General features: G+C 34.0%; 1 protein-coding gene across 1 annotated transcript in view; it reads left to right on the plus strand.

The window, feature by feature from the left end:
- Nckap1 (NCK associated protein 1) overlaps positions 1-25688 on the plus strand; it is an 89000-nt gene that overhangs the window by 22130 nt on the left and 41182 nt on the right. The window contains exons 6-18 of the mRNA XM_010636882.2: positions 3674-3766; positions 4041-4097; positions 4799-4941; positions 5025-5115; positions 8551-8688; positions 9608-9656; positions 13677-13833; positions 16309-16365; positions 17385-17481; positions 17829-17935; positions 18818-18950; positions 21574-21655; positions 23825-23883. Coding sequence (XP_010635184.1) covers positions 3674-3766; positions 4041-4097; positions 4799-4941; positions 5025-5115; positions 8551-8688; positions 9608-9656; positions 13677-13833; positions 16309-16365; positions 17385-17481; positions 17829-17935; positions 18818-18950; positions 21574-21655; positions 23825-23883 — 1263 coding nt within the window. The remainder of the gene's footprint in view (positions 1-3673; positions 3767-4040; positions 4098-4798; positions 4942-5024; positions 5116-8550; positions 8689-9607; positions 9657-13676; positions 13834-16308; positions 16366-17384; positions 17482-17828; positions 17936-18817; positions 18951-21573; positions 21656-23824; positions 23884-25688) is intronic.

Consider the following 25688-nt stretch of genomic DNA (forward strand, 5'->3'; position numbering starts at 1 on the left):
AACCCTGGTCATTGGGTTGCTGCCTTACATTTTCAGTTTCTTCTCCAAAGACCAGCAGTGTAGTGGGTTTTCTGCGATATATGGCATTCTCTAGGGTTCCCCATACGAGGGTAATACCACCTGTGGAAAAAACATTTACACTGTTTTTCTTTTCCTGAAGTGTGTATACTTTTTTGGGCAGACTTTGTATATATCACATGAATATACTCCCCCTGCCGCCCGACCAAACCAGGAGTCAAAATAAATTTTTATTCAAAATACTACAGTTTCTAATATTCTCTTGTATAACATCAGTTTATTACTGATGTTTATTTTTAAGCCATCTCCTGCTTTTTGTATAGTAAAAATCAAGGAAGTGTTGAATTAAGGACACTTTAATTCTGGATGTTGAATCTGAGGTTAACACTGGTTGGTAGTATCTACTCTGTGTTACCTCACGGACTAAAATGTATGTTTTTCTTTTGTAGTTGAAGCCTGAGTCATAGTTCACCTCTTTTTTTTGGTACCAGAGAAATTGAACACTCGGGTCCTTGCACTTGTGAGCAGACAGTGGAACCATTAAGCTAAATCCCTGGCCTGGTTGACCTCTTATATATGGGGCTTTATGGGAACCTTATTGTACCTGTTGATAGAGATATTGTGAGGATTGAGTTATTTGTAAAATGTTTGGAACAATGCCTAACACATATCTGCATTTATTAGAAGTACCAGGAGTGGTGTTAAGATTATTTGAAATTGATTTATGTTTGCTTATTTTGAAGAAGTGGTCTGCATGCTTTCTTCATTTTTCACCTCACATTTAACACAATTTCTGGGTACTAGGCATAGTTGGATGTTTCCATGTACATTGCTTTGGTTAACTGTCCGTATACATCAGCCCCCATTTAATGTTGAGGGTATTTAGTCTCTGAGATGTTAAATTACTTAGCCATGATTACACTGTAAGAGGTAAACTTTCTGGCGTTACTTTTTTTTTTTTTTTTTCTCTCTTTTTTGGTACTGGGGATTGAACTCCGGTCCTTGTGCTTGCAAGGCAGGCCACCGAACAGCTGAGCTAAATCCCCGGCCCATTCTGGCGTTACTTACTAAAACATTCTACCTGACAGACGTATAAATGTCTTATCTTTTAAGTTTGCATTATAATTCCTTTATGTTAGATACTTCTTTGTGTACAGAGCTGTGTAATATGGACTGGGAAAATTAAAAACTCAAATCTTAATAGTGTTGGACATAGCTGTGATAAGATAGAAGGTGAGAGCTGTTGTTAGAAATTATACTCATTAAGAAAGAGGAGATAAAGGAAATGTTTTTTCCCTATTCAGGGAAAAAGTACATATAGTATGTAATTTCTTGAAAATAGAGTTAGCATTTAAACTGAATAGTTTAGGAGTAGTAGGATTTGGATATGTGTAAGTGGGATTTTGGCACTATAACGGGAATAGTAGGAATGAAAAAATATTCAATAATAAATAGTTTATATACTACATAGTGTGTGAATAGATGAAGGAGAAATTTAGATGAGAAAGTAAATTAGATTGAGAGTGCTTTTAAAGCTTGATTGACTATTTTCAATTTAGACACCTAGTAATTGTTTAGTAAATGTAGCCAATATAGAACCTACTAATATATGGTGTAGGGGAAAATAAAATTAGAAATTTAGACTACATTGAGATTTTATTAGTAAAGGGGAGATGACAGACATGTAGAATAGTAGAACACATCTTTAGAGGAAAGAAGAGATTTCCAGTCTTTGCTGTTATTTGTATTTCAGCAGTGCTTTTAAGTTTTGTTAGTGACATGTTCTTAGTATATAAAATGAAGGTTATATAAAAACCTAAGATGACCGTGTCATTAATTTACTAGACGGGACACTGATGTTGAAGGGGGCATGGGATACTGTTAATTACCCTAGAAGGCAACTGAAATAAATTGTTACTAGTAAGCCAGTAGCAACTGGATTTTACTCTTTGTATCTTTTATGAATCTACTTTTACCTTGAAACTCAAATTTTAAGAACTACAGAGCAGAAAAAATGATTATTACGGCAATCATAAATGTTTAGTGTTGAACAAGGTAGTGTTGTTGAACAAAATAGTGTAATAGATTTTTAAAAATCAGTATTCACTTGATATTGCTAGAGTGGTAATAATTAAAATTATGCATGAAACATGTTCCTTCTCAGTTTTATTTTCTGATGCCTAACCATTGGGGCAGTGAAGTCTTGCCAGGTTGAACTTTCTCATGCTCGGTCTCAGGCTAACTGTAAAGTTTGTATAAAATTCTGTTTATTCATATTTGAGTTAAGCATGAAGAAAAGCACTTACATCTTTAAAAATTGAAATTGTTTTGTGATAAATGACTGCAAGAAAAAAACAGGGTTATTTCATATGTAGCTTCTCATAGAATCAGTAACATATCCTTTACACAAGTATATCTGAATTTCGCTGATATTATGGGGAGAAATAAGATACTTCATTTAAATGTCTTTGGGGGCTAAAGTATTGGTTGTTTACCTTGTAATAATTGAGTGTACCAGACTGCTGTGCTTGCTGTTTTAAGTTGGTGTCTTATTGTTTTTAAAGAATCTTTTCCAGATGTTAGATTTACTGCTGTATATTTTCTGACTTATCATCATGGTTGAGTATAATTACGTGTGGAGGCCTTTCTGCTCCCCTGTACCGTGTACTGGTATTAATAGTTATATGAAGGCCTCAGAATTATCTGGGCTTTGTAGCAAGTTTGACACTTTCTCATATTGTCTGGTTTTCTCGGGTTTCGGATAAGTGCTTCTCAGACATTCTTGTATTTAGATCACCTGGATATATCTTGTTTAAAAGGCAGGTTAATCAGAGGTGGGTGGGAAATTTGGCTTTTCTAACAAGATCCTAAATGATGTGCGATCTGCTGTTCAGTAGGCCACACTCGGAATCTCAGAGTTCTGGATGGTTTGTTGGAACTTTGGCAGTGCTATTACTACAGGGCCTTAAATATGACTAAATTCTTTCAGAAATTACATTAGTAGTTTATTTTAAAAGAAATATTAGGGATTATAAATTTAATACTGTAGTTGATTGAAATATTTGTCTTTCACATTTTCCTCTTTCATGTCTTGACTCTATTTTTGCTTCTTTCTCATTTGTTTTTGTTGTTGTGGTTTTTGCTTTTGTTTAATAGATTATTGTGTTTTGTGGATCTGGTTAGGGGACCGTTACTGTATTTTATGTTTGTATCTACATTTTATTTTGCATGCGTAACGTGGCTTTGCCTGGATGTTCTTTTTGGTAAGTTCCAAATTTATATAGCATATTGTTTTTTGTAGTGTAAGTTGTAATGTTTCACTTTCTTTTCTCCCATTTCTAGTAATGTGATCATGCTCATGATTTGTTTTTTTTTAAAGAGTTCATTTGATAATTGTTTTTTTCCTAACATTTTCCAATTTTCCTTAATAGCGCAATTTGGTACTAATCTGCTTTGATTTGTTTTATAGCCTTACGCTCTCAGTTGCTGATCACTTAGCACTTGCTCTCTCAAGTATTTTGGTTTAAAAAAGCCTTTATCATTTAGAAATATTCTAAAAGCTTATGCTTCCATATAGCAATCATTAAAGAAGATAGTTGTAGTGAACTTGAATAATTCTGTTCTCTGAAAATACATTTTAATTTTGTTTTTACAGCAACAGCTTGCACAACTACAGAAAGAAAAATCAGAGATTCTGAAAAATCTGGCATTATATTACTTCACATTTGTAGATGTTATGGAATTTAAGGTAGGTATTCCAGTTTATGATACTTAATGGTTCAGAAGCAGATTTAATATTTGTTAATTATATAATTTGCTTTTTCACTTAAACATAATAATATTGGAATTTATCCATAACTGAAATCTAAAATATGATGTTATTAATTTTATTAATTTAAAATTATTTATACAGGGCTGGGGAACATAAGCCCTTGTCTGGCATAAGTTCAACTCCTGGTTCAGTCTATAGCACCAGAAAAAAAAATTATATGAATAGTGTATTAAAATAAGTTCCTTTTCAGGACCATGTTTGTGAATTGCTGAATACCATTGATGTTTGCCAAGTCTTCTTTGATATTGTAAGTATCATTTTCAGAAAAATTCTAATTCTCTTCTGTTCTCAAAAGAACTCAGGACCAATTGCTCTTCTTGAGAGCAGATTTATAAAACTAGTGTGTAAGGTTTTACTATTGTTAATTTGACTTGTGGAGTAGTTTTTACAAAAAGTAAAAATTCATACTGTATTTTGTATCATCACCAAGTCTTGTACCTATTGAGAAATACTTGTCAATTTTAGTATCTTATCTTAGTATGCCCAATTTTTAGTAAAGTGGCTAATAGTTATTTCTATAATAGGGATACTTAATAGAATTTTTCTTAGTATGACAATTTGTAGATACAGGAATTCAAGGTGAGAAATGCCTATGTGACTTAATGGTGAAAACTTTCATTTTTAGTACTCCTCTTGGTGAGACTGGTACAGATGTTTATTATTCTGGGTTTTTGTTCTTTTAAGTTGTTGCCAGTTTAAATACAGTGGTCACAAGTTCTTTTGCTTTTTTCCACGGAACTGTGGAACAGACACAAAACTTATTGTAACTTCTAAATTTTGAATATTTTTTAGTGAAAGGAATTAGAATTACAAAAATGGAAATTAAAAATTATATGAACAGAATATTAAAATAACTAGAAAATTAATGGTTTTTAATAGCTGCTATGAAAATCTTGGTATCTAAAATTTTGACAAATAGGAAGGAGTTGAATTTGATTTTTTTTCTAGACTGTGAACTTTGATTTAACAAAGAACTACTTAGATTTGATTATAACCTACACAACATTAATGATACTGTTGTCTCGAATTGAAGAAAGGAAGGCAATCATTGGATTATACAACTATGCTCATGAAATGACCCATGGAGCAAGGTAGTCCAGTATTGTAAAATTTTTTCTAAAATTTTCAGTTTCGTGGCTTATAACTCATTGAAATTCTATGTATCTGTTTCAAGTGACCGAGAATACCCACGTCTTGGTCAGATGATTGTGGATTATGAAAACCCTTTAAAAAAGATGATGGAAGAATTTGTACCCCATAGCAAGGTAAGCACTTGATTTTAGATGTGCCATAATAGGTATAAGTGATCACTTAAGCATGGATAAAAATTATACTGAGTTATGAATGAGAGCTGTTTGTGGTTTTGTCTGATTATGAACCAGAGAGCCAGTTAGTGAGATTCACAGTAGTGTGTAGAGATTCAGGAAAATGTTGATTCATTATAGTTTTTCGTTTCAGTCTAGTACAAAGAGGTAATAGAGTGTAGAGTACAGTATTTGAGATGTCTAATGCCATTACCATTCTCCTTCTGTGTTAGCTTTTAGTTGCTGGGACATAATGTCTGATTTACACACTTTAAAGGAGGAAAAGGTTTATTTTGGCTTATGGTTTCAGAGGTTTCAGCTTATGGTCAGCTGGCTCTGTGGCAGAAACATCATGAAGAAAGGATGTGGTGGATGAAAGCTGCTCAACTCATGGGAAGCAGAGAGCAGGGGAAGAGCCAGAGAAGAACTGACCGGAACCAGGTCACACCCCATGACCTGACCAGACATACCCAAAAGTGTGCTTTACTGATCTCCTGTGTGTTTCTCAAGCCAAGCGACTTGACGATTAAGATTAACCATCACACGCTGGGAGTGGTGGTGCACCCCTGTAATCCTAGCACTTGGGAGGCTGAGGCAGGAGGATCACTGTGAGTTCGAGACCAGCCTGGGCTGCATAGTGAGTTCCAGGTCAGTTTCAACTACATAGTGAGACCCTGTCTTAAAAAACCGAAAAAAAAAAGAAAGAAAAGAAAAAAAGATTAACCATCACAGGGCCAGGGATTTAGTTCAGTGGTGCTGTCGAAGGACCCGAGTTCAATCCATGGTACCAAAAAAAAAAAAGAAAAAGAAAAAAAAGATTAACCATCACATCCTAGATTGTGATCTCAGTTCTGCCACTTGCTAACTTTGTGGTTCTAAGTAAGTTACTTAACCATACTCACTGTACTTCAGTTTCCTTTTTGGTATAAGTGATACTTATCCCATTTAGTTGTTAGGAAGATGAAATGAATTACTTAAGTGGATACATAACATATGATCATTTTTAGCTATATTATAGTCTTAGAAAAAAAATGACAGTTTTGTGAAAATAACTGGAAATGTCTATCTCTTGAGGTATATTAAAAATAGTTCTTTTTTTGTTGTTGTACCGGGGATCGAAAAATAGTCCTTAATTAATATTGGCTATAAGGAATATTAACATGTATGAAAATAAAAAATACCAAAAAAAGAGTCTTAACATTGTGGCTTGTCTGAAATAGGGCTAGTTTGAGGAGCTGTAGGTTAAGTGCTTCAGGGAAATGTTTAGGTATCTTCCCCAGCCTTATCATTTTAAATCACTGTGGACTGGAGAAGTATCATGACAAGGTAAAACCTTTTGGGAGCAATAGTGCCAAAACCAGAATTGAAATCCAGAGTGTTAAATCATAATCTGTTGTTTTTGATGGACAAGGATTAGACTTTTCAATAACAATGCTCATATAAATTATACTTTTTCTTGACATACAGTTAATACCAACTGTTTTTGTTTGCTTTTCTTTCTCTTGAAAAATTTTGATACTTGTCCAATTTAATTTCTTAGCTTAGTTGTACTATATAGATTGAATGTCCTTAACCTGAAAACCCAAAATGTCCAAAATTCAAAACTTGTTAGCCCTGAAATGTCAGAAGTGGAAAATTACACCACCTGACTTTGTGTTAGGGGTTACAGTGAAAATACCGGCTTGTTAAAAACATTGTACAAAATTACTCTCAGGTTATATGTATAAGGTTTACATGAAACTGAATTTTTGTTTGGTTTTGGATCTCATATTTCATTATTTATATGCACATATCCAAAATCCAAAAAAATCTGAAGCTCTTCTGATACCAGGGATTTTTGTTAATAGGTATTCAATATCTACAAATTTGTTGAATTTTTTTTTTTTTTTTTTCGGTCTTGGAGTCTGTTGAGTCAATATTTGAAAAGAACCTAGTGGATTATAACACTTTGAAAATAGAGTACATCAGCATTGTGGATAGAGTTGTCAAGATTTGTCAGATGTCCACCATACCACTGTCCCACAACTCTGAGTTTGATAGTGATTTTTTTTTTAACCCAGTGCTCTCTTTCCCACTCTGCTTTTCTCTTTGGATCCTTTTCTTGTTTTTCCTAGTCATGGCCTTATTTTTATTTACCCTCTTCAGATTTGTTTTTATTTATTTATACTTAGGTGCTAAAAACTTTCTTAAAGGCTCTTGTAATTTTTAAAAATTCTTTGATCATTAGCACACGGTTTAGCATATGGTGGATTATTAATAATATTTAGGAGAATTGTTCATTTGAATCAAATCAGTTATTTCTTGATCTTGATTTTTCTGATGTTACATGTTAACCTCAGTGTTTTCATAGAGGGGCTATTATTCATCTACTAGGATTTTTTAAATTAATTGACATTTTTTAAAAGCACTCTTAGTTGACTACTTCAGAATCATTTGACAGATCTTAATAAGATTATAGATTCTGGGATTCTACAACCAGAGGTTCAGATTGACTGAATTTAAATAGAGCACTGGATTCTCTGAGTGAATTTGCCTGGCAGTTTATATGTGGTCAGATTAAAGAATCTTTAGGATTTTTGGAAGCAAGGTTCCATTGTAAGGCCAGTTAAAAAAGCAACAGACAAAAGATATGAATATTAAATACCTGATGATAAAGCTGTAAATAACAAATCAAGTCTCAGTCAGGTAATTTATTACGAAAGAAAATAGATTATTGTTATAAGGTACTTTTTGGCGAAATAGAAAACATGTCAAGCTTTCTCACCTTGTTCACCCTGAGGCTGTAATTAGTGTTGAGATTGCCAAATCCTAACCTCTGGACCTCCAGGGAGGTGCTTGTAATTCATGTTGCTTGCTGCCAAGAGTCTCAATTTGAATATGCTGTGTTCCTGCCAGCTTGAACCACCGGTGGTACATGCATGACCGGACCATGGGACAGTCATGCATGTGCCACCAATGGTTCAGGTTATCTCATAAGACAGTTTTGCATGTACCACTGGTGGTTCAAGCCAGCAGGAACATGTTGACACTTGGTCGTACAGCCCTAAAGTCTTTTTTTTTGTAAGAACTGTCAGAAAAGAAACTTAACATTACATGAAAGGATGACAGTTGATCTCTACCCCTTTTGAAATAAAGATCCCCGTGTTGCTGCACCTTTTAACCTTTAAGAAAGTAACATTATTTCTTCAGCAAAGCTCTTGTCCAGGAATGGATAATCTATGTAGCTTTTGTAGAATTTTTAAAGAAGTCTAAAGGTGTGATCCATCTTATACAGGAAGCACAGTTGTAATTAGTTTGTCTTGATTTGTAATGTTACAGTACAGTGAACCGTTGTAGCTGGAATGTAAATGGAAAGAAAAAGGTAATTAGTCCTTACCTTTGTTTTTCTTGTTTTAGTCTCTTTCAGATGCACTCATCTCTCTCCAGATGGTCTATCCTCGTAGGAATCTTTCAGCGGATCAGTGGAGAAATGCCCAGTTACTGAGCCTCATCAGTGCACCCAGTACAATGCTTAATCCAGCACAGTCTGACACTGTATGGTTTTGTCGCTCCCTTTTTGAATGAAAATATGTGACTTTTTAAAAAATAACTTAAGTAGTGTTGCTGCAGTGTTTTCTGTTAACTCAGTGTCATATTTTCATTTTTGATGTCAAAAAAACATCAAATTAATTTGACTAATAATACAAGTATTTTTTGCTTTAAAGTTTTAAAAGATTGTTTTATCTTACCATGGCAAAAAAGTTAGAACATGTAGAAAAGTATAAAGAAAAAAAATCACCTCAGTTATTACCAACTAAAGCAAATCATTATTCTATCTTTGTGTGTATGAGCATAGATGTTACGGAGAAAGCACACATGGCTAACTGACTTCTGGGGAGACAGTGAGTGTCCAAGGACATAAATGTTTTTTTTTTTTTTTCACTTGAATAAAATTTTATACTTTGGAATAATGTAAACTCTGAAATAGATTTAAAAATTTGAAAATTGTCATTTGCTACACTGAAGACAGTTTACTAACAGTGTGTTTTAAAGAGAGAATTGAAGGTATATACATCTGGACTGCTCTTATTGTCCTTTATTAACTGCAGTTTTAAATATGTTAGAAAATTTTTATCCAACTTTTCAAATTTGTTGTGGTATTTGAGCCAAGAATTGAATATTAAGAATTGTTAGGAAGCTGGTCATGGTAGCAAACTCCTGTAATCCCAACAGTCTGGGAGGCTAAAGCAGGAGGATCCCAAGTTTGAGCCCAGCCCTGGAAATTTAGCTAAAGTTTAGTGAGGCCCTGTCTCAAAATAAAAAATAAAAACATCTGAGGATACAACTCAATGTGATTGCCTTTGGTTAAGTCCTTGGTACTAAAAAACAAAAACTTTTGAGTATGTGGAAAGTGTTCAATATGGAATATTTTAAAGAATTCCTTTTAACTACGAATGTACATATTCTTTTTCAGATGCCTTGTGAATATCTCTCTTTGGATGCAATGGAGAAATGGATTATCTGTAAGTAAAATGGGTTAGTTTGGGATTACTTCTCAGGTTTTAGAGAAAAATAACATAACATGCCCCTTTTGTTGGTGGGGGGGGTACAGGGGTCAAACTTAGGACCTTGAGTTTGCAAGGCAGATGTGGTGCCACTGAACTAAATCCCCAGCTGGGTAATGTGTCTTAATTCTGTCTTTGTACTATGCTATATGCTAACCCTATATTATAGATGAGGGATCTAAAAGCTTAGACCACACAGCTAGCCAGTCACAAAGCAGATAAGAATTCACACTAACTTAAGGCTCATGAGCTATGTACATTATATTGTCTTTTGAATATTTTCTGTGCGGTTTTTTTATTTTTAAAAATGTCACTTGTATTTAGTTAAGGTTTTTGGTTTTAATTTATTACCTCTAATGACTCATGGCAATTTGGTAGATGGGGGATACAATTACTATTTTCTGTACCTAGGAAACTTAAACTATAGGGAAAATATGTACAGAAGTATAATACAAAGCAAGAATTGTTACTATATAGTTAACATTTCTTTTCCTATCCCTAAGCTCCTGCCAGAGAGGAATAATTTTGAATAGTTTGTGTTTTTTAGTTTTTACACTATTTGTTTCTTGGTTTATTAACTTGTATCTAGAATTTGTTCATTTGTTTGTTTCATTGTAGTGTTTCTCCAGTTATGGTGAAGGACTAGTTTTTCTTCTTTTTCTTTTTTAATTTTTTTATTGGCATTTTAGTAAAATAATGAATATGAATCACTAGAATTCCCAGAAGAATGAAATAGTAAACAAAGACAAAATAAAGGTCATAGTTTTAATTATTAGATTCAGCTTAATCTGCCAACTAGATTATTAGGTTTCTGCTTAGGATTCATTGTCCAATTTTATGAAAAATTCTAAATACTTTTAGTTTGTATACTTAATCACATTATGAATTGGCACCTTGAGTAGCACTGTTGTTAGTATGAAAGAAGTAATTAACTTCATATACTACCTGCCCTTAGCCATTTTATTAAACATATTATTATTTACCTTAACTGGATGTGATATTTTTTACTTTGATCTGATTTGTGTTACCTGATTAAAAATAACACAATATAACATTTCACTAAGTACTGGTTTTGTTTAAATGTGTGGTAATTCTTAGTTTTGCTTGATTAATTGAATTAGTTGTCATGGATAATCTTTGGCACTGTATGGGATTAGTTCTTTACATTCTTTACCTTAAATGAGAAAACTGATTTGAAGGCTTTTGTAATGAGCAGAGAAAGAATTAGGAAGCTGACTATCCTAATTGAGACTATGTGGGCATGGACAAGGCCTTCAGATTCAGGGTAACCACGTTTGCCAAGGTAAAGAATATTTACTCTCTTGAATTTTGCTGTCTGCATAGACTGGAACATTGAGTAGAGCTAATGTAAAGGGTAAGCATTATCTCAAACCCCTTAGCACCAGTACCCATACAAGGGGCTTTTTCTTCTGAAGATATTCTACTTTCTTTGTGGCTTTGATCTTGTTTAGTTTGTAGTGGTCCCTGGACCAGCAGCAGCATTTGCAAACCTTAGATATGCAGAATCTTGATCCCTATCCCTACTGAATCAGTAATCTATGATTTAATAAACCTGTATAGATGATTCTAATGCAAGCTAAATTTGAGAATCACTGTTCTAGGTTATAGCCTGTTGGCAAGATTTATAGAGGGCATAGAATGCTGTGAATCTAATTAGTAGAAATTCAAATATAGTACCAATTAAGGTGTACTCTTTTCACTGTACTCTTGCTCTGTTAGTTGAAGTTGGGTGACTCCTTGAGAAAGATCTATGTATGTCTGGAATATGGGATCAGCAATTCCTGCCTGTTTTAAAAAAAATTGATGGTCCAATTTTATTTTCTGGCTCTTTTTTTTTTTTTTTTTTTTTTTTTTTTTTTGGTCCTGGGGATTGAACTCGGGACCTTGCGCTTGCAAGGCAGGCAGCAGGACCACTGAGCTGAATCCCCAGCCCTCCAATTTTATTTTCTATCTTTACGGATTTAATCCACCTTTGTCTACTCTTGGTGTTGTTTTGTTTGCTTTTTTTTTTTGAGCCATTAGGACTCAGTAGAGCAAAATTAATGTGTAGTTTAATTAATAAATGATGCCCAGTCTGAATTCATTTTCCCTTTTTGATCCTATTGTAAACAAATGAATATGCTTTCACTTATAATCTATATCTTTAAAAACACTAACCTATAATTGGTAACATTTTCAGAGAACCTTTTACTGTCGGTACTGGTATTTTATAAATTGAAGTTTAGTCATCCCTTCATATACATGGGTTCTGTATCTATGGATTGAACAACTTATAGATTGAAAATATTTGAAAAAAGTTCCATTTGTACTGAGCATGTAGAGACCTTTTTGTTATTATTCCTTAATGGAATATAAAAAGTTTTTATAGCATTACATTAGGTATATATGAGTAATCCAGAGATGGCTTAAAGTAACAGGAGGATGTCTGTAGGTGTCTGCAAATACTTTGCCATCTTGTCTAAGTGACTTCAGTGTCTGTGAGTTTGGGCACCTGGGGCAGTGCCCATGAACTAGTCCCCTATGGAAACTAAGGAACTATATACCAAGAGGCATAAGACACTAAGTGAAGTCTTATTTTACTTGGGAATGGGGTAAGAAGTCACTAACATAAAACTCTTTTATAAACAAAATTTCTCTTGAGCATCCTTTACATTTTTTTGCATGTATTCAATCTCTTTTTGTACACCAGATCAAATAATTGGCTTGCATTTGGGGGCCCTTGTTAGGTGAAAAATGTTCTTATATATTTCAAGAAAGTCAAGGAAGTTAAATATACTTCAGTATTTATGACTCTACTGTATATACCTTCTTAAAGAGTTAGCTTGCTTGTATACTGGCCTGTTTAAAGGAAGGTTAAGTTGAGAAAAGATAAATGTGATATAAGTAGTAGTAGTACAGATATAATATTCAGTAGCTTAAAAAATGGAAGTGACTCCTGAGAATCATGAGGAAATCTCACAGAAAATAGGGTTGGTTTGTAATTGGCCCAGCCCAGAACTTTGTATGTATGTGAATATGTATATAGTGAGCAGCAAGTAAATGTTGAATGACTGGAAGATTAGGTCTTAGTATAAAGGTTACCGAGGTTATATCATATATAGGAATATACATTGTATCTGATTTCAATACTAGGTAACAAAAAGTTAAAAATAGTTAGTGGGCTGGGGATTTAGCTCAGTGGCACCGCACCTACCTTCCAAGTACAGAGTCCTGAGTTCGATCCCCAGTACCACCCCCCTATAAATTAAAATTCATATAACAAAATAGCTTAATAAATTAGAAGAATATTGATTGTTAAGGGTAAATATTTGGGGTTAAGTCCTAGCTCTGTCACTGTAATAATATAACCCTAGGCTGGGAATTTGGCTCAGTGGTTCCACCACCTGCCTCACAAGCGCAAGGGCCCGGGTTCAATCCGTGGTACCAAAAAAAATATATAATCTTAAATAAGTCAATAAACCTTCACTTCTTCAACTGTAAAAGGATGCCACTTGTCTACTATACAGGATAGTCATGTAAGATTATATATGTGAAAAGACGTAATAAAAGAATGTGAGATGCATTAATACTCTATTATTCTGGTGACGTAGGTGAGGTTAGCTTTTATTTTTCCGTTGTTTTAGCTGCAGTGATGACTTTATTATGTGTTAATTAGTAATTTCTGATTTTTTGTTTAAAATTTTTTAATGTTCCCAGAAACATTTATTAAAATTACATCATTCATAATCCAGAGGTGACATTTGCCCCCTTTAATTAGAAATGATTTTGCAGAATATAGAAAATTATATTTAAATATAAAAATACTTTTCATCATATATATAAAATTACTTGTTCCTTAAAAGCCTCAAATACTGATTGAGGTTATGTTTCTCAGTCTTAAAAAGTAATACTGTAACCAGAAGAATTTAACTTTTAATACTTTCACATTTGTATTTACTTTATTTTTTCTTTCTTTAGTTGGCTTCATTTTGTGCCATGGGATCCTAAATACTGATGCTACAGCTCTGAACCTTTGGAAGCTAGCTCTTCAAAGTAGCTCTTGTCTTTCTCTCTTCCGGGATGAAGTTTTCCACATTCACAAAGCTGCAGAAGATTTATTTGTAAACATAAGAGGGTATAGTATTTTCAGTTATTTTGTCTTTTTTGGAGAAAAGTGGTGAGGGAATTACCTTTACTGAATAGAGAAGTAGATTCATCATGCAGAAAGATGTAGCCTGTACTATCTTCTCTGGTTTCAGCAGGTTGTTTTTATTTATTTATTTTGAGCGGGGATTCATGGGATTGAACTCACGCATGACCTTGTGCTTGCAAGGCAGGCATGGTGTCACTGAGCTAAATTCCTGGCCCTCAGCAGATTGTTTTTAAAAACCATCCTGATACTGGTAATAATATTTTTATGGATAACCTCACAGATGAAAAAAAATCTGGAGCTCTTGCCCTTTCAAAGCATGTGTTCTAGAGAAGGAAAAAGTGTAAATCATACATTGTATATAAATTACTGAAAGTGCCATGTATGTTTTAGCATTTAAAAAAAATTTTTTTTTTTGGTACTGGGGATCTATCTCAGGACTTCGTGCTTGCGAGGCAGGTGCGGTGCCACTGAGCTAAATCCCTGACCCAGCATTTTTAAATTTAGAAGTGTTAAGAACAGAATGTATTTACAAAAGTATTTGAAGCCATCAAAATATTTCACTAGGTTAATGAAAACAACTGTAGAAGTCAGACTACTGTACATAGGAAATCATGTGTCCTTATGGTATCCTACGTGATTTATTTTCAGTCATTCTCTGGAAAACAAATTATATGTCTGGAATTTGTTTCCATGGTCTTCACCAGTCATTTGTGGTTCTGGTGATCAAATTTAGGACTTCACATGTGAGAGGCAAATACTCTACTGCCAAGCTACATTCACACCCGTCTTTGAAATTTTTAATGACTTCATTTCTTTCCATTTGAAGTTCTGCTGCCAGTTTCCAAAAAGCCAAGTTGAATTCACAATTGGTAGCAAATAAAGTTGAAATAACCTGCATCTAAAATATCCTGGGGTCAGCTGTAGTTACGTTGAATAATTGTTCTAGGCTTGTTAGCTTTGATAAAAATGACATTTTCTTGTATTTGTTTCACATCCAATTCACATCTAATGTTTCAATGAAATTGATAGAATAAAGCTTCTGTTAGTTGTTAAAAATAAAATACATCTAACAGTACCGCTTAACGCCTCATCTCACTTTTAGTGTGTGTAAGAACCTGGAATGTAAATTAAAGTCCAGGTTTTTAGGCTTCAATTTTTATCTTAGAAAGGTTAGAGTACCTCACCTGGTACTTTATTGAGATAAAGTTTACAAACAGGAAAAGAATAAATCTTAGGTATGTAACTCAGTGACTACACATAAATACTCCTGTATCACCACCATCTGCTGTAGAAAATTTTTATCATCCTCAAAAGTTCTTTGTCCTCTTTCTGATCAGCCCTGCCCCTCTCAGCTCCTGCCCTGCTCTTTGCTCAGGTGACCACTGTCTGACTTCTGGCAGTGTAAATGGTTCTGATTTTCTTTAGCACATCAATTCTGAATTGTAGACATTTTTTGGGGGGTACCAGGGATCAAACTCAGGACCCTGTGCTTGCGAGGCAGGCAATGGAACCACTGAGCCAAATCCCTGGCGCTGTTTCTGATTTTCTCACATGGGGTATTTGTCAATCATAATATGAGCAATAGTACCCTATACGCTTTTCAGCTCTTTTTTAGCAGAGTGGATGGAATATTCTTAAAATGTTCTACATTATTTAGGTGGTCTTTGTCATTTTCTAATTGGTTAAGGTTAAAAATCGTGAAACTTCTATTATGTCTTAATCATATTTGCCATCTTATTATGAAGTCACATTTAAATACATGTAAGCATTTAAAACTGGGTAATCTGTGACACTGGGTAGTCTGTGTATACATGTAGTAAAAGTAAATTTAATGGTACCATAAAGCTAGTTGACTTCTGTTAATAACAATAATTTTTAAATAATACATTTATCATTTAAGAATCTATACTTGAAGTTGAGAGGTTTTAGTGTTTTATCAAATCAGTCCAATTTTAAAATGTGGGTTATCATGGATAAGCCATAAGTATTAAAACTTACTAATTTTATATGTGTGTATATAATATATATATATATATATGTGTGTGTGTGTGTGTGTGTAAATTTATTATTAGTAGTATTGTTTTTGTACTAGGAATCAAACTCAGGACCTTGCGCTTGTGAGGCAGGCATGGTGCTGCTGAGCTAAATCCCCAGCCCTAGACATAGAATTTTAATGCCTATTGGGTTGAGGAACAAATAGATTTTAAAGGAATAAAAGTCTGCGTTGTGAAATTTTACTGCTGAAATTAATGTAATATGAGATTATTTTTTTCTGAGAAGTCTCAAGTTAGGCACTAATGTGCTAAGAAAAGGTGTGGGTAGATTTTTCTCAACTATTTTGTTTAAGCGTGAATTATTTGTTGTAGATGATAAGGCATTTTAAATTGACCTTTAGTATTTCCCTCATTTTAACTGTTTATCAAATTAAGATTGACATGTTTTTTTTTAAACACATAGCTACAATAAGCGTATTAATGACATAAGAGAATGCAAGGAGGCAGCTGTGTCGCATGCGTAAGTACTATTTTATCTGTATTTTTTTCATAAAGGAGAATTTCTTAAAAGCATTATTTTGTTGAAGTGAATACAGATTAATGATGTGCACCATGAAGAAGAGGGAGGGTTTCAATCAAGGAGAAATAATGAGTGTTAACCACTAAGACTAGTAGCTTTAAGGAAGTACCATGCAAAGAAAGGACATTTGTTTCAAGTATTATCTCTTTACCAGCCACTATGCTCCCTGTACCAATAATTTGTGTAGATTTTTTACTTCGTGAAAATTGAAAAGTCGCTCACTATCCCAGAGTACTGGGATCACAGGTGCACCACCATGCCAGGTGGAGCACTTTATATTTTGCATATTAAGAGGAACTGAAATACAGATCATTTTATGTTTTTTTTTCCTTCTGTTAATATAGGAAGATAAGTTCTAATTTGCATTTAAATTTTAAAATAACTAGTATAAGAATGTGAAAAGGAAAATATCCTTTTCTCTCCTAATTGTTATTTTTGAGCTGACTTTTGTTTAGTCAGTTCTATATACTTACTAACAATATACTTTTAAAAGGATATAGATAAGCAGATATTCATTAAGTTATATTTGTTTCCATGTGGAAGTGACACACATATAGCCAGTGATTGTCTTCAAAGACTTTGCAGTCCACTTTGTAAAGTGGTACTAAAATCACAAATTATTTAGAAATAGGTGGATATTGGGAGGTGCTTCTTGAAAGATTAATTGATTTCAGAGTTGGTGAAGAACAACAGAGCAAATGGTTGCAAAAGTAACTCAAAATAGGGCTGGGGATTTAGCTCAGTAGTCCCGCAGCCTGCCTCATAAGCCCAAGGACCTGAGTTTGATCCCCGGTACCAAAAAAAAATAAAAGTAATACAAAGTAGAAAATTTATGTTTGTTGGTGCTTCTGTTTCCTAAAGAAGTCTTTGGAAGTTACCCTAACATAAGAGGTTCCTTTAATTGCCAGTTGTAATTTTAGTAGAAACAGAGAAGCTGTAATGGTATCTTTTCCCTGTAGTGGCTCAATGCACAGAGAAAGACGCAAGTTTTTAAGGTCTGCACTGAAGGAGTTGGCTACCGTCCTCTCTGATCAACCTGGCTTGCTTGGTCCCAAGGTAATTAATTTAATTCTTATTTCTGTAAGTGTGCCACATGAAAATATTTGAAAACATTTCTCTTACATGGTGTTTTCTGAAGTTTGAGTCAGGGACTATACAGAAGGATTTTTACATTTATCCAAGAATGAATTGGCTGCATTGTCATGTATCACACTTCTGTACATTTTTCTTAGCTGTGCACTCTCTCATACATACTCTAAATTCTCTTGTCTCCTCTCATGTTACTCTTCTCTCATTCAAATATAATACTTTGTTTTCTTGCCAGTGACTTTTCACTTAGAGAAAAATGATGAATAGATTTTGTTTTCAGTGTGAGCGTAAACAATGTTGGTCTTTTTTTATAGGCACTTTTTGTTTTTATGGCATTATCTTTTGCCCGTGATGAAATTATTTGGCTACTTCGTCATGCAGATAATATGCCAAAGAAGAGTGCAGATGACTTTATAGATAAGTAAGTTGGTGACAGTAGAAAATCATTTTTTTAATTCTGATTTATAGACTGGAATGTAAAGACAACATTTCTAGCAAAGTTATTTTGAAAAACTTCTGGGGTTTCTTTATATTTGCAATATAAAGAAATACATAGGAATATTTGTACTATATCATTAGATGATGCAAATTAGAATGTGGACAGAGGTTTAATTTGAAATTAGGGCTTTTAATGATTTCTCTGTGATGCAGTAGGTGGTGATAAAGTTATTTTCTTGCTATGCTCATTATTGTCTATGAATTTACTTTTCAAAATTATTTATACAAACCATTTAAATAAGAATTGTCATGGTGGGTGGGCATGGTGGTGCATGCCTGTAATCCCAGAACTCTAGAGGCTGAGGCAGGAGAATTGCTGTGAGTTCGAGACCATCCGGGGCTACATAGTGAGTTCCAGGACAGTCTCAACTACATAGTGAGACCCTGTCTCAAAAAAACCAAAAAAAAAAACCAAAAAAAAAAAAATTGTCATGATATAGTTGCAACCCAATATGTCATTTGAAATGTCTTTCCTTTTTAATCCATAATCTGTTAATAGGCGTTTGATAAATGAAGCAGAGAAATAAGAGCATATAAAAACATTTTACTTCATCTGTGATTTGTTAATGATGTTTATGAGTTGTCTAAATTTTATTTTTATCTTGGATTTTTTTATCAGTTTTTAGTCTTAGCCTTTTTCCCTTTCCATGATTTCTTTATTCATATGAAATAATTTAAAAAGAAATTATTGATAGTAAATATAAAACAATGCTCTTAAGAAAAAAGTTTAGAAATAATAAAAATGTTTAATGTTTTCTTTGATAAAATTAACTTTTTGAAATCTTTTTCTTCACTTGTTAAAAAGGCACATTGCTGAATTAATATTTTACATGGAAGAACTTAGAGCACATGTAAGGAAATATGGACCTGTAATGCAGAGGTATTATGTGCAGTACCTTTCTGGCTTCGATGCTGTTGTCCTTAATGAACTTGTGCAGGTAAAAAAAAAAAAAAAAAAATCTCATGTTTGCTCTGTCCTTCCTGACTTTTAACTATTTGTTCAGTAAGCATTTGTAAAATGTAGTCGTAGCTGAGCGTGATGTCACATGCCTGTAATGTTAGCGATCTGGGATCCTGAAGCAGAAGGATCACAGGTTCAGGCCTATCCTGGGCAATTTCACACCTGGGTGAGACAGTGTCTCAAAATAAGAAATGAGCCGGGAATTTAGCTCAATGGTGCCATTGCCTGCCTCTAAGCTCAGTCAAGGTCCCAAGTTCAGTTGCCGGTACAGAAAAAGAAAAAGAGGGCTGGTGATTTAGTTCATTGCAAATGGCTAAATCCCCAGTATTGCAAAGGAAAAGAAAAATTATTTGCTGACCAGTGGAAATATAGGTGTAAATACACCATGGACTTAAACTGTCAAATTTCTAGAGGTGAAGAAACCCTTGCAGTATAATATACGTGTTATGATTATATTATGGAAAGCTCAAAATGAATGTACTGAGAATGAAGTTGTGCACTAACAGGGACTTGGGAAAGAGGAGGAGGTTAGTTGTAAATCAGATTTACTGTTTAGAAGGATCACCCTAGATTAGTATAAATGGTGGATTTCTGGAGGCCAAGGGAAGAGGCAGAAAATCCAGAAACAAGAAAAATTGCTGCTCTAAGCTAATGAGAGCTGATGAAAGCCAGAACTTGTCAGTGGTTATGGAGATAAAGGAGATGACAGAGACAATATAATTGATAAATAAGTATTAAAGAAAAATAGAAAAAAATAATTTTGAACAGTATTAGAAGATACCCAGTACATCAAGATTTCATCATTAGATATTCTAATTTATAATTTTAATTTCATTTTGAGTTTTCCTTTATTGCTGGTTAGTCTCAACTTTATCTATCTATATGCTTTTATCTGTCTGTCTATCTATCTATCTATTCATTTATTGGTACCGGGGATCGAACTTGGGTCCCTGCGCTTGCAAGGCAGGTGGTGGAACTACAGAGCTAAATCCCCAGCCCTAGTCTCAGCTTTTAAAAGCATTTATAATTTTTATTCAACATTTATCTTAATGTAAATTTCCTTTATTATTCCAAGTAAACTGTAAAGAAAGTGTTACTTTGCTTCACTTTATAAAATTAGAGATATCTGAAACTACTGTAAGCCAGTAAATGAAAGAGCAATAAATTTAGAACTACTCTGTAGTTACTGGTTTTCCTAAAACACATAGATTTCTTCTTTAATCCGCTAGAGGGTGCTCAGATACCTCCTTTCTTAACTTTTTTTCTGCGATTCCAGTGATACCAATAGAAGAATCAACAGCAAGAATTTGTTATACTGATACTGAAGTAGTTATACTTGTTGTTACTATATTATAAAAGATCTGTGTAACTTGCACTCGGTTCATGAGGAGTAGAGTATCCAAACTCAAGTCCTACCTCAAGTCGCTTTTTACCACTTTCTTTGGTTGCAGCTTACATTCATAGTATTGTACTTTTAACCCTTTACTAGGATATAAATTTAGAATATTGTAAGCTTAATTATGTTAATTTTTTATTATGGTAGAGTATATGTATCCAAACTTAACATTTTAACCATGTAAATATATAGTTCAGTGACATCATTTATAGTCATACTGTTTGTAGATCTTCATGTGTTTTTCTTTTTGTACCAGGAATCAATCTCACATGCTTGCTAGGCTTGCCAGACAGGCACTGTGCCACTGAGCTACATTCCTGGTCATATCTTAATGTCTTGAAAATGTTTTTTATGTATTTTCTTTGTGGCTAAGCAGCCACTTTTGGAAGGGGGGAGCTGGGGATTGAATTTAGGACCTTGCTCTTGTGAGGCAAGCGGCGGCACCATTGAGCTAAATCCCCGGCCCAGCATCCACTTAAAAATGCATATTTTTGCCATCTATTTTAGATTGAATTTGCAAATACTCATTTTCTTTTTGTTTTTTCAGTGCTAGGGGTTGAACTTAGAGCTTATACAATGCTAGGGAAGGGTTTACCACTGAGTTTAATCCCTACATACTTATTTTCTTAGCCAGCTTGAAAGGTTTTTTGGGGAGAAGGTCCCTAATTTTGTTTAGTAATTAATTAAATATATTAAAAATCATCCATTTCTAATGGTTTTAAAATTTTGACACATGTATATATTCATGTAATTCCCACCATCATATTAAATATGCAAAACATTTCCAACACCCTTAAAAATTTTCTTGTGTATCTTTATGGTGAATTCTGTCACATACCCCTGACAACGATTTTTCTATGACTGTAATTTTCTTTTAAGACAATTTATCATATAGATAGAAGCACACACTTCATAGTGTTATTTTTATTTCTTTCACTTAGTTTAATGTTTTGGGGTTCATGTTATGGTATATTTCAACATTTTATCCCCCCACCGTCTTTTGCTTTGTAGGGCATGAGCCCAGAGCACAGTGGCTGCTAGGAAAACACCACCATGGAGCTGTATCCCAGCCCTTCATTCGTTTTGATTTCTGAAAAATACTCTGTCCTGTGGATGTCATATTTTTTTTAACCTATCCACTCGTTGATAGACTTAATAGATGTTTCCCAACTAAGTGTTCTGAACATTACTTTTTGTTTTCCAGAATCTTTCTGTTTGTCCCGAAGATGAATCAATCATCATGTCCTCTTTTGTTAACACTATGACTTCCCTAAGTGTAAAACAAGGTAAGTCTTCTTGAAAAGTAAAAGCATGTTTTCTTCTAATTAGACTTTCAAGCTTTACTATTAAGAAGAAAAGTAAACACTTGTTTAGATTTTTTGTTTTTTTGGGGGTTTTTTTGGGGGGTGGCAGGTATTGAACTTGGTACCTTGCGCTTGCGAGGCAGGCTCCAGAACCACTGAGCTAAATCCCTGGCCCTTAAAGAGCAAAGTTAACAGTTAAGAATCACTTATCTCATTTTTAGATATAGTTGATCTGTTTTTTCTTGACTTTTTCTCTGAAGTGAAGTTTTCCAAAATGACAGGTATTTACTAAAATCTTAAGAATTTTATCTAAATACTTTTACTCAGTGGAAAAATGAAGCATTTAGTAACAAGAAAAAGTAAGAGTGAATTGATGTAATGAAGTATACATTTGGTTCAGGCATACCTATAACAATGCTAAACACTGCTAATGAATTGTTTAGTTTGTGCTATTGTGGTAATTCACAGACCAGTGATGGCGAACCTTTTAGAGATGAGTGTCCATACTCCTCCAATGCAAAACTCACCGCAAAGTGTTGACACTGCAACACTGCAATTAAACCTGAATACTGAGGTTTGAGTTCAGAAAAAACAGCTCATGTACTTGGCTTGTGCGCCTACAGGGATTCATGTGCCTGCTACAGCACGGCATACCACAGGTTCGCCACCGTTAAATATATTATCTCATTTAATCTACCTCATGTTTTTAAACTGTTACTTTTATACATTTGGAAATTCAAGGTTTGAACATTAATGTCTCAGTTATTTCACATTATTCATAAAAGCTTTAGGGGGCATTAAGTAGAAATTTGAGCTCAGATCTCTCAGTCTCAAAAATTGTTGGCGTTGTTTTTGTTGTTGTTCAGCTTCCTTTGAGAAGGCAAAACTGTATATAGAAGGCTCATTGTGTAGCCTGGCCTCAAACTCACTAGCCCATTCTGGCCTTGAACTCATGGGATCCTTCTGCTTCAGCCTTCCAAGTGCTGGGATTATAGATGTGCGCCACCACACTGGCTCAAAAGTTGATTTGTATCATAACTAAATTACTTGTCCATTATTTGAACACTGTTTCGGAGATTGATAGGATGTTTTAGTCTTGTAGTCTTTTAACAGAACAAATCATAAACCTTGAAAACTTGAATAGTAAATATATAGATATTTTAATCAGTCTTCATACTTACTATTTTAAGTAATGAATGCCTGTCACCTTGTGGGTGACATTTATTTGTATGGAGTCATTTTATGGAGTTTCAGCATCCTGTCCAAAATTTCTATTCATGAGATGTCAGGTTTTGTACTATTCCTTCAGATAGACATGTGAGCAGACTGAGAATCAGAGAACTTAGGGAGAAGTTTACTTCTTTTTTCATAACTGCCTCCTTTATAGGATTTGAGAACTGTTTTACAGTTTTAGCGCTTCTTTATTTTTTTTCTTTGATACCGGAGATTGAACTTGATACCATGCACTTCCAAGGCAGGCAGTGGCACCACTGAGCTAAATTCCCGGCCCTATAGTTTTAACTGTTAAATCTTTTTATTTTTATCTTTTGCTTGTAAAATATACACACAATGTAAAATTTACCATCTTAACTATTTTTTAGTATAAGTTGGTGATTTAGGTATATTCAGATCTTAAAAAATTTTTTCGTTTGGTACATATTTGTAGATCCCAATGTCTGCATTCATCCTTGGGGACAAGTTCATGTACTTCATAAATAAACAAGCCAGCCCAGCCTGGTCTCTTAACCAGTTGGGCTCAAGTTATCTTCTTAACTCAGAATCCCAAGTAATGGGGACCTCAGGTGCTCTGCACCATGCCTGGCTCCATGACTGTTTTATTTCACTGGGCATAATGCCCTCAAGTTTCAATTGTGTTGTATCATGTGTCCACATTCCCTTTGTTTTTAAGATTGAATAATATTTCATTGTAATTGCAGGCTGCATTTTTTAAAAAAATCTGTTAAAGGGCGTTGAACTTGCTCCACATTCCTCATTATGAATAATACTGATGGGAGCATGTCTATACAAATCTCTCAGACACTGGTGTTTTATTTTGGTTACATACCTAGAAACAGAATTTTATTAAAATTATAAAATTTGATTATAGATTTTGAAAACATTAATTTGCTTTGTAATCTTTCATTATTGCAGTTGAAGATGGAGAAGTATTTGATTTCAGAGGAATGAGATTAGATTGGTTTAGGTTACAGGTAAGAATAATTTTATTATTGTTTTGTTATTGAATAAATTGGTTAACATGAAAAGTTACACAGCAGAACTGTAAATTGTTGCATACCTTTTTTAAAAATTTACTTTGTACAACTAACTATAAAGGAGATATATATTACAGTTAATGAACTTGCATAAATTTTTTTATCTAAGCCAATATAGTTTTTGGATAAAGTAGAATATAATTTTGTAATATTCAGAAATTCAAATCTCAGTCACTCTCTTGAATCAAGAGTTTCAGGGTGACAACACAAGATCTTTTTTGACATAATACATGTCTGTCATATAGTTTTTAAGGGCTTTGAAATACAACCCTCTGTATTGTAAATTTGACCGGAGAGTGTACTTTTGTCCTTTTAATATTTCTAGTAAATATGGGAAGAGGATAAGAGGAATTATTCTGTCTTTGAGGATTTTTGTAATTAACTGTAAAGACAGGTCAGGAGAGATGTTAAAAAATAAAAAGACAAACTTCTAAAAGATTATACAGGTAGAATATAATACTATATTCTTTGAAGAAAGAAAACTTATTTTCAAGTTGGAATTTTTAGTAATTTCTTCAAAGAAAAAGCCAGATTTTACCCAGCCCTTGAAAAATGATTCAAATGTGAGTAGGCAAATAGCTTATACAGGAAGAGGGCTGACAATAAGTAAAGGATGTTAATGTTTTTCTTTCCATTGATGTCATACATTTCAGATGAATTTTTAAAATTAAGTTGTCATTTCTTAATCTGTTTTCACATTGGTGTTTTAATTCTAAGTTTTTAATGGAAACAAAGCTTTTCTAAGGTGGAAAAAGGATTGAGGGGAGGAGATTGGGGGAAAAGAAGAATCAAGATATATTATGTATAGGTACAAACTCCCTGATTATCGTGTATATCTAAAATGTGCCAATAAAATTAAATTTAGGAAATAAAGATAAATTGTAAATTTTAAAAAATAAGTAGGAGATATGGAAGTTTTTATGCCTTAGCTGATTCTTCTTTATACTCTAAAGCTGGTTAAAGACAAATCTAAATCTAATTAGGCTTAGTTTGTGATAAATGTGCAGAGTATATTTTGATACTGGATTATTGTCATTAGTATTCCTCATTCCCTCCCCTTTCCTGTCAGACTGTACAGCTATTTTCTCTGTGATGCTCCTGTCAGTGATGGTAACATCCACTTAGAATAGTCCCCTTTGCTGTTGTAGGGTTTGAGATCTGAACCTTTATCTTCCAAGGCAGTAATGTGGTTTCTGTCTTTTTTTTGGTATTGTGGATTGAACTCATAACCTTGCACTTGCAAGGCAGGTGCACTGCCACTGAGCTAAATCCCCAGCCCCCAGTAATGTGGTTTCTTACCATGTCAGGGGTATTGGCAGAAGACCCGGGGGCTGCCAGGACAGAGACCAAGAACGAAATTATTCAGTGTAGGAAGCAGCAGGTGCACCAGTACGTCTGTACCATGCTTCTTTGCCTCAGCCTCTTGGAAAGGTGGTGCAGGGAAGCCCAGATGCGTGTTCTTACGCAGTGGATTTGTTATAGCTAAGGAATGCTGATCTTAGCAACTTTCTGTTTTATCATCGACAAGCAGGCTTCCTCTTTGTTCCAAGGAAAACATTGCTTCATCTCTCAAGTTTGATAGCTGCAAATACAGCTCTAAGAGATTGCCCAGGAAAGGAGAGATTCAGGTCTTGTGTTCTTTACATACCCAACAGTATGTGTAGGAGTACATGAGACCCCACAGCCAAACTCTGGCCGGCATTGCATCACGTCAGTCGTTTACAGCTTAAGTCTGTTGAAAG

This window comes from Fukomys damarensis, unplaced genomic scaffold (assembly GCF_012274545.1).
Source record: "Fukomys damarensis isolate Sample0158 unplaced genomic scaffold, DMR_v1.0_HiC HiC_scaffold_26, whole genome shotgun sequence".
NCBI classification, from domain to species: Eukaryota; Metazoa; Chordata; class Mammalia; order Rodentia; family Bathyergidae; genus Fukomys; species Fukomys damarensis.